At 38.4% G+C, this 16,816-nt stretch overlaps 1 protein-coding gene across 2 annotated transcripts in view; it reads left to right on the top strand.

Moving 5' to 3' along the window:
• Positions 1–16,816, top strand: part of EPN2 (epsin 2) — a 70,150-nt gene that overhangs the window by 34,909 nt on the left and 18,425 nt on the right. The window contains exons 3-5 of one of the 2 annotated variants that reach the window (XM_050967270.1): positions 13,318–13,430; positions 14,933–15,025; positions 15,284–15,440. In XM_050967270.1, coding sequence (XP_050823227.1) covers positions 13,318–13,430; positions 14,933–15,025; positions 15,284–15,440 — 363 coding nt within the window. The remainder of the gene's footprint in view (positions 1–13,317; positions 13,431–14,932; positions 15,026–15,283; positions 15,441–16,816) is intronic. The other variant, XM_050967271.1, reaches the window with a different exon arrangement.

The raw sequence follows: 16,816 nt of genomic DNA, 5'->3' as shown, positions 1-16,816 counted from the left end.
TAGGAATTTTATTGTGTACTTGATAGCAGAACCATGTTCACGTCATTCTTTCAAAACAAAATATTAGTGTCCTGTGTATCATTATTTGTCTTGTACTTGTGCACCTGAGTGCTCCACATCTTTGTTTGCAGAACCACTTGTGCGGCAGGGATTTATTGAGCTCCTCTAGTAAGGACGTATTAGAAGCTCCGGAGCTTCTGGCTATAGCATTCCCAACACTTTAATGCTAATCATCAAACGTTTTGCTGGGTATTAAAAATATTTTTTTGAAACAATCCAAACAACAAATTTGTTGCATTTTATTGAGCAGACCTTTCAACTTAATAGACCAAAGCAACATCTACGGATGACCAGAGAACCAGAAACTATTTCAAAGTAGCAGTTCTGTTACCAGGGGAGCGGGAGATTGTATGGTGGGGCACAGAGTATTATATTGTGAGCAAAAAAACCAAACCCCCAGAAATTTAACATCTTCCCTGTTAGTGTAGAATTAATTTAGGCTTTAAAATAAATAAATACAAGATAATGGAAAATCCTGGTTTCCATGTTTAGACCATTCAAAGGAAGATGAGTCACGTCTGTCGCATAATCCTTTCTTCTCATATGGTCTGAGCATGTAGTTCTAACAAACTACTTTGAAAGAGCAAACGTTTCACTTTGCAAGCCACTGAGAAATTTCTTTGAAAGGAGGTTTAGGAGGAAGTCACTGATCTATCTATTCCAAAAGGAAAATAATCTTTTCCCCCCCTGCCTGGTCTCTGCTTGAGATGAGTACAGGGGCATCCAATTTAATTGGAAGGCATTTTCTCACCCTGTAGCATGTGAGGCTTACCTCTAGAAAAATGTCATTTACAGTTCATCTACACATTCACTAAATATTACTCAATTATTAACTCATGTTAATAACATTTTGATTAAATAGTGCTATATTATAAAAGTTTGCACAGTGGTTGTTTTTATATTTTTTATACTGTAGTAGCACCTAGGGGACCCCAAAACTATACAACACCTTTCCTTATATCTAGCCATAGGATATTTTACTTCTCCATACTAAAACCTTCTTTCCTCTGCCCTCCAACCCCAATGCAAATATCATACTTTTATTTAGTATCGGAGGGGTAGCCGTGTTAGTCTGAATCTGTAAAAGCAGCAAAGAGTCCTGTGGCACATTATAGACTAACAGACGTATTTGAGCATGAGCTTTCCTGGGTGAATCAGACTCTTTGCTGCCTATATTTTTATGTGTTACATCCCTCCAAAAATTTAATGCAAGGTCACATCAACATAGCCAATTAACCTATGGGTGGATTTTTATATGGTTCCAAACTTCTGCGTAAGGCCACCATAGCTACTTAGGTGCAGGTAAACAGCTGGCTATATCACTTCTTCATATATTTATTACTAGTATTTTCATTTTTTGCTATTCAGAATATTTTGTACTTTTTGAAGTTTGTGTGTTTGTTCTTATATCTAGTCGTGTTAGTGTAAACAGACCCTTGGGATTCGTTCCTTGAGTAATTGACTTGGAAAATTTGTAGATAATATTTTGCTTCATTCTTGCTAGACAACATATAGGAATTCTGGGTAATACCTCTGAATTTTTAATCAGATGCTTTTTCTGTACATTCCTTTTACTTGAGATGAAGTTTATTGTGATGGGGCTTGTACACTTATAATTCTGGTTTTGTGAGATGAGTTTCATGAAAGTGATCCTAAAAGGGCTCACTTGACAGTTTTATGTGGGAGTAGTCATGAAAACAGGGGCAGTGGAGTCCAGTGGACAGTGCTTCAGACCTGGTTTTGGAAACGGGGGTTCTATTCTCAGTTCTTTCATTGACTTAATATATGACTTTGGGTTGGTCACTTAACCTTCCTGCCTCAGTTTCTCCATATGTAAAACTGAGATGATGATGCTTAGCCATAGTTGTAAAGCATTAGGTGATCTACAAATGGTAAACAGTAAGAGCTTAGTACTTTGATATGAAATGTGTGGTGTTAAGTAAATAAAATTGCTTGACTGGCAGTAGACTGACAGGTGGTGGAATAGCAATAGCAGCAATGGGAATGGGATGGAAAAGGCCGAGTAAGCATGGCATTTCTGAGGTGCTGCCTCAGGGTACAGTGGTGGGATTACGTAGCACCAAAGGAGAGGTGTTCAAATATTTGTATTTGTATTTGTAATTGGAAATTTATAATTGGAAGATTATTTTCAACACAAGACGTTCTTGCAAATAGTCTTATTTTGCAGTCACTGTTAATGCTTCTCTACTTATCATCTGTAACATTTCCATTTCTTGGAAAATTGCTGACATCTGTTTAAACTCTGAACTATTTAATTGTAGCTCAAATTCCGAGTCTTAAAATTAACACCAGACTTGAGCTCTAATTCCCAGCCCTGTGGAGATACTGACATTTAAATGATTGTACTTCACACTAAAATAATTCTGAATCTACCATTCTCAGTTCTTTATCTTATATTGCTAATATATGTTCCTATGAACATCAGGTTAACAGCATGTGAACGTGATCGCTTCTTCCAAAAAAGCTTTATTCCTTCTTTGAGGATGTTTACATTTTGTGATGTCTCTTTTGCCATTGGATGGATGTCTGCCCAATATAAGACAGTCTCATGCACTCTTTAATCAGTGCTTAGAAATTATACCACAGTGATAGACACCTTGGAAGTACTTATGAGCCAGATTGATGGGATTTTGAAATCTTGGCAGGATTCTCATTGATTTTGGAAGTTAAATCAGACCCTAAAATAGACAGTCTAGACTTTTTTTTATACTCATGAAATCTCATAGCAGTGCCTAGGATTCCCAGAGATTGTTTTTTTCCTCTCTAGTTTGCTGACCCCACGCTAGTGCTTGGGGGAAATATCACTAAAGGTTTGTCTAAACTAGGAGAGTGCACCGTGTTGGGAGAACATGTTAACTAACTTGTTAAACCCGACTTGGTGGTGTTATCTAGTGCAGACAAGAAGTGTTTCAAAATGTTAGCTGGTCAGGGTTAATCTGAAAAGCCCCTCCTTTTCCACCCTCCCCCTCCAGTTTCCAGTGTGGGTATGATGCACTGGGGAAGGTCACTTTTTACACTTGTGGCTGTAGCATGTACAAAAATCCCCAGTGGCTACAAACCCTGTGCCTTTTTTTCCCCATCTTTAAATGGAGATAATACAAAGTTTTGTAAAGGGCTTGTAGATAGTCTGATGAAAAGTGTTCCAAGGTCTAGTCTAGATTAAAAAGTTAGGTCGACCCATCTTTGTCAGTTAAGAGTGAGAAAAATCCTCACTCCTGTGTGACACAGTTCAGCTGATCTAGCCCCTGGTGTAGATAGTGCTACATCAGAACAGTAGAACCTCAGTGTTATGAACACCTTGGAAATGAAAGTTTGTTCGTAACTCTGAAATGTTCATAACTCGAAACAAAACATTTTAAGTTCTTTCAAAAGTTTACAGCTGAACATTGATTTAATACATCTTTGAAACTTTACTAAGCAGAAGAAAGAATGCTGCTTTTAACCATTTTAATTTAAATGAAACAAGCATAGAAAACATTTCCTTACCTTGTCAAGTCTTCTTTTCTAAACTTTCCATTAATTTTTTTAGTAGTGTACATTTAACACAGTACTGTATTTGCTTTTTTGCTTTTTTTTGTCTCTGCTGCTGCCTGATTGTGTACTTCTGGTTCCAAATGAAGTGTATGTTTGACTGGTCAGTTCATAACTCTGGTGTTCGTAACTCTCAGGTTCTACTATAGAAGAATTTTTCCATCAACCTAGCTACTGCATCTCAGGGAGGTGGATTACCTGTGCCGACAGGAGAACCCCTCCCATCAGTGTGTAGGTAGTGTCTACATTGAAGCACCACGGTGGCGCAGCTGCATCTGTGCTGCTGTAGTGTTTCAAGTGTAGACAAGTCCTAAGCCACAAAGTATTTTCTGTCATTGGACCAATACTATGATTTGAAAATGGGAAAACTCTGATGCTTGATGTATCATTACCTTTTTGAGCCAGCCAAATTATATTTATCATGATTCCCAATTTTTAATATGTACTTATTTCTTACACAGACTTGTAGGGTGGTATTTTAGTGAGTTGTTTGAGTGGTATATTATATTCAATATTGAGCTGAGATTTTGTATGTTAAATACTATTTCCAAAGGAAATGAATAGCATGGTGAGAATTTGAGTTGTCTCCATAATATGAAAGATGATGATACTTCACCTTTTTGAGAATGTTTTATAAAGGTTTTATTTCCCAACTCCCTGCAAGTATATTCAGCTGATCCGTAACAATCCACTATTTCAAATAAAATCCTTTCCCCAAAGCTTTACTTTAGATATCTTCAGGGGCTGTTGTACTGTTATGTTGTAAAGCTGGAGTAATCCTAGGGGATGTATTATAGTAGCAATATCCATATGTTGCTTTTGCAATAGCCGTCAGTGTGAACATTTTTGCTGCTTTATTTCCTAGTAAAGTCACCTGCAAATTAAGTCCAGTGATGTAGTGTTAAAACTAAAAAAAAAAAAATAAAAAAAAAAATAGGGCAATCATATTGACAGATCCTGCCTTGATAGCAAAGATGATTTGCTGCCTTATAGTTCTAAATCATCTGATTGATAATTTTCGGGTTTTGGGCAGCTGCTTAAAAAATGGTAAACGTTAAAATCTTGTATATATGCTGAAGTGAGTTATGTGAAATCTTGTATCAAAATTTTACTTTATTTCAGGTTAATTTAATACTCTTGATTTAGTGTTGGATTGAAAGCACTGGAAGCCAAAGCTGCATCTTGACGCACAGTTACCTGTAACACCTCACCCACCACTGTGGCTCATTCCTGACCCAATGAGCCACCTCCTAGGGGTGAGAAGAAGAGTTTTTAGTCCAGGAAATTGAAGTGATTGGAAGCTGTGTGTGAAAATTGGTTCAGTTTTTTATGGTGACTATGGATCTGGGTGCCCAATTTAGGTATGTCATTTTTTAAAATTTCTGTGAGAAATGTACTGATCAGTTCAGTACATAGCTTTCTTGCTGATAAATGGAACAGTGTTCCTAATACAATTATGAGTGTTAGAGGCAATGGTGTTTGGCATGGAAACTTGTTCTCTAAGAATTTGACTGAAACCACCAGCCATTCCAATGTAGCAATGTTTTTAATGTTCACCTTAAACAGGAGCCTAAATTAGACAGCAGACTGCAGGAATCCTGCATTATTCTGAGTGTCAACCAGTCCTCAGCAGAATGAGAGTGAAACAATGTTGGTCTGTTGTAGTGTGGCACTCCAGCTGCTGCTGAAGGACTCTAGAAGTTGCAGAGGTGTTTAGGGAGTCAGATCTTTCTTTTGTCTCAAACTGGCCCCCTTTTCCTTCCCTCCCACTCCCAGCAGCAACTGAGAATCACATTCTTTTCATCATCACAGCATCCCAGGATTATCATTGTCAATTTGCTGTGGCTACTCAGGAAGCACAGTAGGCTGCAGCAGGAGGTACGAAAGCATGATCAGGTGTCTGTGAAATGTTTTAAGAGACCTCAGAAAATTCATAGAAGTGGAGGGGAGAAACAGAGAAGAGAAGTCGATTGCTTGATTTTTATGGAGAATATTATATCTGTATTGTATTTAGTTGGGTTGGTAGCCAAAAGGAACTCTGAAGCACAGCTTCTCTTTCTTTCCTTTCCCATCTTGCCTCATGAATGAAATAAACTTTATCTTGCTTTTAAAGGACACAACTGCTAGGCCCAAAACAAGGTGTACCCTGCTTTATTTTGATTGCATCTGTACTAGGCAGTGTGTCACAATGGACAAAAATCCTGCTCTCTGAAGCACTTGCAGAGCCGGATTCTTACATGCTTTAACACCCTGGCACGGCCTATGTGAACAGAGCAGACTGGATGCACAACATGATGTGCACATGGTGCCTCAGTTTCAAATAATCCTCTCTCCTGGAGGCAGTAAATGGGTCTCCTAAATGAAAATTTATAATTCTTTTATAATCCAATTTTTATTGAAGAGAGTGTGACAGGAAAGATGTCCTAAAAAGAGCATTTCTAAAGCTTGCAAAATTTGGAGCTGTCTTAAGGTTGTTTTAAGAGTTTTCCTAAGTAATCTTAGAAGTGTGTTTAAGTCTGAAATCTGTTTAGTTTTAACATTGCTTGTTAGTCATATGAAATGTTTTGTTTTTCAGTTTTTGCTCTTCTAATTCAACCTTTTCTCTCTCTGACTCAATATAGAGAGAGTGTCAGTAGAATTAGTTTAACTGGACTTCTCACCAAAGGAAATTCAGAATACTCCTGTTTGTAAGTTTTTTTCCCTGTGTCCTATGCTAAAGCATCACCAGGCCAAAGTCAGAGCATATACAGTAGTGAGGAAAATGGACCAGTATGCGAACAACTCTAATTAGTCCAAGGGAATGTGTAGAGCTCATTTATTTTCTTGGGCTATTGCCATGTCATAGAATCTCAGGACTGGAAGGGACCTTGAGAGGTCATCTAGTCCACTCCTGTGCACTCATGGGAGGACTAAGGATTATCTAGACCAGGAGTTCTCAAACTGGGGGTTGGGAGCCCACATGGGGCCACAAGGTTATTACATGGGGGGTTGTGAGCTGTCAGCCTCCAGCCCAAACCCTGCTTTGCCTCCAGCATTTATAATGGTATTAAATATATAAAAAGTATTTTTAATTTATAAGGGGGGGTCGCACTCAGAGGCTTGCTGTGTGAAAGGGGTCACCATTAAAAAAGTTTGAAAGCCACCAATCTAGACCATCCCTGACAGGTGTTTGTCTAACCTGCTCTTAAAAATCTGCAATGATGGAGATCCCACAACCTCCCTGGGCAATTTATTCCAGTGCTTAACAACCCTGACAGTCAGGAATTTTTTCCTAATGTCCAGCCTAAACCACCCTTGCTGCAATTTAAACCAATTGCTTCTTGTCCTGTCTCCAGAAATTAAGGAGAACAATTTTTCTCCCTCCTCCTTGTAGCAACCTTTTATGTTCTTGAAAACTATAATCATATCCCCTCTCAGGCTTTTCTGCTCCAGTCCAACCAAACCCAGTTTTTTCAGTCTTCCTTCGTAGGTCGTGTTTCTAGACCTTTAATCATTTTTGTTGCTCTTCTCTGGACTTTCTCCAACTTGTCCATATCTTTCATGAAATGTGATGCCCAGAATTGGACACAGTACTCCAACTGAGGCTGTATCAGCACAGAGTAGAGCGGAAGAATTACTTCTTATGTCTTGCTTACAGCACTCCTGCTAATACATCCCAGAATGATGTTTGCTTTTTTTGCAACAGTGTTACATTATTGACTCATATTTAGCTTGTGATGCACTATGAGCCCCAGATCCTTTTCCGCAGTGCTCCTTCCTAGGCAGTCATTTTCCATTTTGTATGTGTGCAACTGATTTGTTCCTTCCAAAGTGGAGTACTTTGTATTTGTCCTTATTGAATTTCATCTTATTTACTTCAGACCATTTCTCCAGTTTGTCTGAAATCATTTTGAATTTTAATCCTATCATCCAAAGCACTTGCAACCTCTCCTACCTCGGTGTCATCTGCATACTTTATAAGTGTACTCTGTATGCCACTATCTAAATCATTGATGAAGATATGGAACAGAACCGGACCAGAACTGATCCCTGTGGGACCCCACTCATTATGTAGTATGTAGTCTTAAAAAGTGATGCCGAACAGATAACTTGATTTAATTATCCCTTATATATTACTTCATGTACCACAAGGACTAAAACCAAAGATGAATATTGTTACTATATTCAAACTTTTAAATAACAATAAATGATTTAAACCCCTCTCTCAAGATATAGCTAAGGGAGGATTGAAGAGCTGATATAAAAATCGCTACTTAATTGAAAAAGTTGTAGGGATCTGTTCAATATTAGATGATTTTCAAAATGCACTTTAAGTTACTGGTTTCTCAGAATGGACCAGATAACACTGTTAATTTTTTTGCGAAGCAGAGAGGTGATGCTTTAAATCTATGTATCCATTACTGTTTATCCATATAGGTGTATTTTTACAAAAAAAGATAGGATGTTAGTATTTCATGAGCCACAGTAACTGAAAAAAGTCTGACGGGTGTGAACTGGTCTCAGGTTTAAGCTATTTGGTGAATGAATCTTTTGTTCGTGATCAAAAACTAAATTGAATACTGAATGAGAGAAGTTTCAAAGTTAACCCATAAAGTCAGTTATTCTCCTATCCATCACTAACTGGAACGAGACATTCCAAAGTTAATTATGAAGACACTGTGCAGTAAATCTGACTTCTTCACACATTACTTTATTACATGCCATAATTCCCCTGCTGTCATCGAAATACCCTTTTATACCAATGGACTCATGGAATATAAATTAACTCGTAGAACGTACTATTTGTGTGCTACATTTCACAGTTGGAGAGATTTAGATATTGGTTCTTTGGAAGTATCACTTCTTCTTTATTCTGTTTACCTGATTGCTGTCTGATTAGACTAGCATACAGTATCTGTATATGATTACTACTGGATTGGTGTCCGTTTGTAGGATGATGTACAGGTGGTATTATAAACTTTTTAGTCTTGCATTAGTTCCCTTCTTTCTTTATATGATAGTTTCTGTGATCTACACATCATAGCAATGCCTGTCACAGAAGATACCATTGACTTTACAATCAAGCTAGACCTTGAAGTGAGTGCCTGGGGCAGTGGGGTAGAGACCAGACTCTCTTCCCCATAGCATATAAAATGGCTTGGCATAGAGATGCTTTCCAAAAATTGTAGTCTAAGTATTTGGGTGAAAATGCTAGACCTATTTTTATGCTGTATCTGATTTTCTACTAGTGTCAGCAGTGTTATTGTTTACATCAATGTCTGTCTGTTTACTATAATATATTAACTGAAATCTTTGGGGTTCTTCAGCTGGCTTTTAGGTATAGCCAAAATATAATAAATGATCAGTAAATACGTACGAGAGACGTCATAGCTGATAATAAAGACAGATGCTAGAACAGAATCCTGCTTCAGTGATTAACTGAAGTTGGAAATTATTTCTTTATACTGTAGATAGACTTGGTGAGAAAGCAGGACAATGGCATTTATCACTGTAACCGCAAATATCCCACACAGTTGTTTCCATGTGGCCTAGAGATGCCTGAATCTGAAAATGCTCAAAGCAGTAACAAAGCGAGCTTAACAGGTCAGAATTGATCTATTCAGTTCCATCTTACATAAACATCTGAGTTAATGGTCATGTGCTTTGGTATAAGAGATTCTTTGTGTGGCAGAGATACTGTTACTAAGGCAATAACCTTTATATTGGATCCTTGCAATGAAAACATGTAAGCCAGTAACCGGCCGATATACAGGGACAGTTCTGATAACGCAGGAATTTAAAAATGGAGTTGCTGGGGAAAAGGAAGTCAATACTAAATAATACTGGTGCACTTCATTTTAATTCTTCCATGAAAAATGTGCTGATGGCCACATTAGTGCAAATGCAGTTTTATAAGCATCTCACATGGGTTAATTAAAGATGTTACATTTCCTTCAGTGTTTCATAGAAAGCACAGCTGAGAATTTCAATTAGACAAAATAAATTTGGGACCTCCAAAAGGCAATTTTAATTTAAAAATAATAAAAGCAAATATGCTGAATTACTGAAGCTTCTAAAAGATGTTTAGGCTGTTTTATATGGCTTACTCTTGTTAAGAGCTGTGTTCAGTTCCTGGCACTACTGGTCACTGTTGGGAACAGTGAGGTATAAGGCAAGATTGTCATTCTTTAGCACATTTTTTCAGAGATAGGAGGAAATGGGAGGAGGGGGAGAGTTGAGTGAATTTCTTCCACTCGTTCTTGAAGCTTTTAGTGTGGAAATAGTTGGGATATTGCAACATATGTGCCCCTACAAGCTGGAATTACTGTGAACACAAGCTCTAAGAATCCCTTTCCTAGGGGAAATGGGGAGAATAATAACGGAGTTAACGTAATGAGCCCCATCCACATAATTTTGAAGCCATGCTAGCAACAGCTTCTCCCTCCCACCCCCCGATATTCTATAGCACAGATGAAAAACACTTGTAGAGGGGAAAAATCATTGTGCCCAATATTCAGGGAAGCCCAGCTAGACTCTTGCTGACAGCAGTCATTGCTTGTATACTTTCATCTGCAATGTAGAAAGGGTTTAATAGTCTTTGTAGTATGGAGAAAAAAAATTGTATTTTTCTTGTCACTTTCCTGTACTAGTAATCTGCCTACATTCATTCCTTCGGATCCCAGAGCCATGTTAATGCCTCTGTCACTGCTGCTCTTTAACACCTATATTCCGACCTTGGAGGCAGTTGTGAGAAGACAAGATGTGAGCTATGTAGGGCTATGAAATCAGCAGCACTCAGCATTTTTTGTCCTTCACCTGCAACCTAGACAGAACTGTCTTCTGTCTGTCATGATACATGAAGGAAATAAAAGCCTGGATGAGGAACAGCGGTTTAAAATGATCACAGAATAGGCTGGACTTATGCTATTTGGAAGAGAAGCATTTTGAGGACTATCCATGGGCATATGATGCTGTCCAAGTTCAAGACAGTGTGCTGCCTAACCTTGCTGGGTTCTGTACTGATGTTGGTCATCAAGAGTGGCTTTCCATCTTTGGGCAGCAAGAACACTCCATTTCCCCTGTGGCTGCTGCGACAGTATCCATCTACTGCAGGCTGACTATTGTAATTCGCTCTACCTGTGATTGTATTAGAAATTTACAAGGAAGCTGCAGCTTCCTTGTATTACATTTTAAAAAAATTATCTTAAGACGACACAGTACAGTAATGCTACTCACAGGTTTCCCTGCTTGTCACCAAAGCCACTGGTAGGATACTGGTACTGGGCAGCAAAGCCCTTAGCATAGGCCTATCCTGTTATCTCAGACTGCTTCTTTTGTCAGGATCTTCCGTGGCAGCTGCAATTGTTTGGTATGCTATATTTAACAGAGCCCAAATATAAACTTGAGAGCGGCAGAGATTGCAGTGCATGACTCGCTTCTTTACCAAAGCATCCCCAGAGAACCAAAAAAAAAAGGCGCAGGCAGCACATCAAAAGGCAGAAGCTGAGAGCTAAAGAAAAAAGCAAGAATGACGTTGTGATTAAGAATGAAGCTGGTTATTTACTTAGTATCTTTTTTGCTTCTCCTTTGCCATTCATTCACTTGGCAACATTTTGGAGCCTTTTATATTTTCAGAGCACTTCAGATCTTTTGGCTTTTCTATCTAGAGCATTGGTTTTCAACCTGTGGCCCATGGGTCTCTGGGGATCTGCAGACTATACCTAAGATTTCCAAAGAGGCCTGCACTTCCATTTGAAACCTTTTAGGCACCCGCAAATGAAAAAGGGTTGAAAACCAGTGCTCTTGAGGAATTATGTTCTTATCTCCCAAAGTAGGGATGTAAGTATACAACTCCCCTGAAATTCAGCTGAGTACATATATAACTGAGTGTTGAAATGTGTAAATGAAGAGTGGAGATCTCGATTAGTGATTGGTATGCTAAGATCTGTAGAAGACCTGGGGGTTCTTCCCATGTGTAAGATTCTTTTGGCCTTGTTTTTTGGGAGTAAAGAGTACTTTTGAAGTAGACAAAACTTGGATTATATGGGGAAGAGGTCCGAGAAAGTAGTAAGATTGGCAGAAGTTGCAGTGGTTAAATAATGTAGATATGGTTAGAATTCAAAGTAGTGGGCCAGGCTGGCTGGTTTGGAAGTCGAAGGATCAGTACAGTGTCAGAGTATATAGTTCAGGTATTAAATTCATCCATCGCTCCTTTAGATTTGGAATGCAGTGGAAATGGCATGCCGAGTCGAAGAGTAGGGAGGAAATGGAACTGCCTCATGTTGCTCTGGAGCTAGCTTTTCCTTGCAGCATAGACTTCCTTTAAGGTGACTTTCCAGCCAGAAAGAAGGGTTGGTGAAAAGTCAAAATTTATACGGATTCAGGAAATGTTATTGGCTTTAATCAAGTGGAGGGGTAATACTCTTATCAAAGGTGATTAAAAACGGTGTTTAAAATAACCATTTAGCAATTTAACTTTTAAACATTAAGCTGTGCTATTTAGAAGAAACATTCATTTTTCCTACTACCTGGGTAGTCTAGCTTTCAATGTAAATGAATTTTTACCTTTCTTTAATAAAATGTTAGTGGATTATGCAGGATCACAATTCGTATTTGAAATGTTAAACAGCAACTGACATGCCTTGGTGAAACAATGTTTCAGTGTACACAGAGTAATCCCTGACAGAGCACAAGAGCTAGTTAGTAGTAGTTCAGTGAACATAGTGAGTTCCAAATCTGATCGGAGTGTCTGGTTGCTATTGTAATATAAATGTTACAGTTGTAAAAAGGCAGCTTTAATACACACACAAGCATTTTTTTAGCATGTAGTCTTTCATCTTTGATTGCTTTTCATTACTGTATAATGACATGACAGCATAGGTTTGCAACTAATTCTCAGCAGATAAATTCTTGACCTTTAGACGAAGACTTCCGTAGTAGTTATAATACAAATATCTATACCTGCTATCATTTTCTTTAAACAAGGCTGCTTATGAAATATTGCATCCTACCTTTAAGATATTCCTTAATACCAGACTTTTAATCTTTTTTTTTAATTATCAATCTGTTTGAATGAAATGTTTTTGCAGAGAATATTACTATTTTATAAACTGTATGTGTGAATAGATTACTTATGTGTCTAGACTGAGATTGAGCATTAGCTTATACAAATGTGGGTGGTATCCCTTTTTACCTACATACTGGCTAGCTCTCAGCAAAGTTATTACAGTACAGTAAGAGAAACATCTTTTGAATGATTTAACCACACAGTTTATGAAACCAGCGACCCCATCTCTAAAGCTCTGATTTGCTGTGGCATTTTTATATCTAGCAGCTGTTGTAGTCAGATACTCAGTATTTCTTGATATTATAATCCTTGTTAATAAATTAATCCCTTGTTTTTCAAGCACGGTTTTCCTCTAAACTATCAAATTCTTCCGGAAGTCTCTTTTTATAACTTCTGTCATCTTGTTTGTTGACATCATGGAAGTGGGTCTGATCTTTCAGGAAGCTGAGCATGTTCTACTCTCATTTGACGTCAATGGGCGTGGTGAGTCCTTGGCACCTCTCAGGATAAGGCCCAATGTTTGTAATTCTTGGCTTGCAGGAGCAGCTGTATAGAAGTGAAACACAGTGCGAAGAGTGAATTTGATCAGGCATGTTAAGAGGTTCATAAAGCTTCATATATACTCTCTTATGTTCTATATGTTTCTGTTCCTTCAACAGCTACATCCCCTCGAGTTTCTTCAGAGCTAGAGCAAGCACGACCTCAGACAAGTGGAGAGGAAGAGCTCCAACTGCAGCTTGCATTAGCAATGAGCAGAGAAGTTGCAGAGCACGTGAGTTTCCTGTGTATTATAATCATTCTCTGTCTGTGCTCTAACTGCAAAGGGGAACACCATCTTCCATGAGCGCAATTCGGTTTCACTCCAGTTGGGGAGCTCTGTGAAGCAATAGCCATTTTGGATGAGGGCAGCTGTGGCTTCAGACCCACTGAGAATAAGACATGGCTGCCATTTTGAAATGAGCCATCTTCTGTGGAAGAACATTATTCATCAGTCCCTCCTGAACTTTCAGTTATGAAAAATTATTGCAAAAAAAGATAAATCCTTCTTTTTTTTTTTTTAAAGCGTACAAAATTTCAGTGAGTTGTAACTATAAACTACTTAGATTGAACAGCATTTTATTCTGTTACAATCATTTGGGACAAAAAAAAAGAAGAAATGGTCTGACCTGGAATGCTCATTTTCCTAAATCACTCATTTTTAATTAATTTTAACTTAAGTTAATCTACTGTATTTTTTGTAACTTCACAGTAAATTCATTCTGTATCCACAGTAAATGCTGTAATATTGGGGAGATTATATTATATTCTTAATACATAACGAAGGGATTGCATGTCAGCTATACATTCAAAACTCACCCTTAATTATGGAATCATGCCAGGTACTTCCATAATGATCTTCAGTCTTTTTACAACAAGCATCAGTTTCTAACTGTACATTAAATACGAAAGTTCTTCTGTCTGCAAATGGATACCATAAGGAAGAGGATTTTTTTCTCATTTAGCAGTAAAGCTGGAAATAATGAACTTAAACTAAAAGTGGAAAAGATATAACTATTGGGGAATAAGATGAAATTCAGAAAGTGGTGATGGAATCAAAATCATTTGAAATAAGTCAGTTTGACATAAACATATTAGAGATGGCCTAGAAATTTTTAGAATCCCACAAAAAAGTGCACAGTTCACTGGAAGAACAACTCTTGGTTCCTTGTAGACCTAACAATTCTATCAAATGTTGAGAGAGACTGACAAAAGCCAGGAAATATGAAGTTAAAGCAGATGTCTCAATCTTCAATGTTTTAAAGGGGAAATGGTTTATAATAATTTGAAGATGGAATGTCTACTTTCTTTACATTCCCTCGTCTTTGTTAGTTCATTATTTAAGACATCTTTGTTTTACTCATTCTGTGAAAGGTATAAAAAAAGACAAGCTTTCAACAAAGATTTTAAGTGGACTGTCTATATAGGCTTAATGATTTCATTTTTAAGATTAGTGAACTAGGGTCAGGTTGTTCTGGCTTGTGCATAAGTCGGGAAATATACCCAAAGAACCCTCATCACATCACGGGCAAGGGACAATCTGTCCTTTGTAACCCACTGCACACCTCTTTGGTGCAAATTGCTCCAAAGGGGCTGGCAAGAGTTGAGGCTATAGCAGGTCTTCTCCCTGCACTGGCCTGCCAAGTGGGTTAGGCACATGGAGGGAGCAAACTGCACCATTTTAAAGGCACAGTTTAGCCCAACAGTCAGTATCAACAGTGTTGATTTCCTTTGCAGGAGGAGCGCCTCCGACGTGGAGATGATCTGAGATTACAGATGGCTCTGGAGGAGAGTCGCAGAGACACAATTAAAATTCCCAAAAAGAAGGAGGTAGTGCCTTCAATTAAGAAATTCCTGGTTATGCTGCAAAATGATGAAATACAGTCAAATATAGCTTAATCTGGGCCTGTATATGCTTCTGGGATTTTGTTGTGGTAGATAAAATTCATCCGTGCAGGTTAAAGACCATGCAGCTGATCAAGCAGGGTTTGTAACGGAACAAAATAGTGCTTTGTGACATGATGGGCATGTCACTTCACGGTAGTGTAGTCCTCTTTAATAAAGCTTAAAAAACATTTCTTCCCACAGCGCACAACTTTGTTGGATCTCATGGATGCACTGCCCTCATCAGCACCAGCCCCTCCGAAAACCGAAACCTGGGGACCCACAGCTGGAACAAACCAAACAGACCCCTGGGGAGGATCTGCAGCTGCAGCTACCACCTCTGACCCATGGCAATCATTTGGTAAGAATAAACACTGCCAGAAGTAGTGCTGAAAAACACTTTCATGGTGCTGACTGTCCAAGATTTTCTGTACATGGGCGGACTGACATACTCCGTAACGTATTTTTGATCTAATGTGGTTAATTTTTTGGCTAGCTTATTTCATCAAGAGAAAACTGTAATGGAAATTTTAATCCATTTAGTTTGATTTTATGCCACTGTAGTGAGGCTTCGTACCCCAAAGGGAGGGAAGTGGTAACTGATTTTCCATTTTTCCCTTGGCAGCAGAAACTGCTTATCTCATGTTGGAGATACTCAGACTCTGATTTGTAGTTATGCTCAGCATCATAGATTAAGAAACTATATTAGACAGTGACAGGCATCCAAGTCAGGTTGCTCTAATTAGCAATGCACTAGCAGTGAATTACAATGTGTTGTTACTGTTCTTAATGAAGAAGTGTGTTTATACTGACATACAGTCAATAGTAAATCAGTTAAATTGTCTAAATTAGTTACTTTTTTATCAACAAAACTATACTGGATGAAATCTAACTTTTTAAATCTATTTTAATTTTAATCCTTTATGAAACACTGAAGATTTCTTGACTTAAGTGCTAAGTCCAATGCATATGTATTTGATGTGGACAGTCCAAACCTGCACATGTTAGAGGACTACATATTTAATTTTCTGGGTGTCTTTCCTATTTTTTCTACTGCCTCTGTAGTGTGCCTCCCAGCAAAGTCCTTTTGTTGGATTTGCAAGGCCTGTTTGGCAATCTGCTTTTAAGGCCCATAGGCACACATGCTGTCCAAAGAGTTGTTCTTCTATATCAGAAAGTCCACAGCTCTTACAGTGAGTCTTCAAACTTCTTCATCTTTGAGGACAGATCCAGACAACGTGGGCAGAGAGAAGCTTCTCCTTTCCTTGAAGTGCCTGACAGTTTAATTCTGCCTCCTCAGCTGTAGGCAGTTGTTTACAGGATCCCATTCTATAAACACTGGGGAGAGAGGGAATTAATTAAAACAAATGACCCTCAAAAATTGTTAGGTGAAGGTCTGACGCATATCATCTGGGTTGATTTGCTGAGCTGTGTAGTTGGGTGGAGGATGTATTTCCTTGATGTTTTCTGGATGGGATTTGTTCACAGAGGTTCAGAAATACAGAGATGTGTGGGAATGGCAGAAAAGCCCTGAAAGCAGGGGAAGGCCAAGGATTGCTTCTTTTGAAATCCCTCATCACTGAATGCATTGATGGGGGGGCCTCTGCATTTTCTGTAATCTGCAGCCAGAGACATCTAGGTGGTTTCAATCCAGCCAGGAATGACTCAGGCAGGAACCAAATTAGTCTAGCTCAGAGATCCGGGAGAGTCAGCTATAGGTGCTCCTGTCCCTCATCC

This window comes from Gopherus flavomarginatus, chromosome 9 (assembly GCF_025201925.1).
Source record: "Gopherus flavomarginatus isolate rGopFla2 chromosome 9, rGopFla2.mat.asm, whole genome shotgun sequence".
Lineage (NCBI taxonomy): Eukaryota > Metazoa > Chordata > Testudines > Testudinidae > Gopherus > Gopherus flavomarginatus.
The sequence above is the reverse complement of the archived record's forward strand: the minus strand, read 5'-3'. Positions and strand labels throughout refer to the sequence as shown.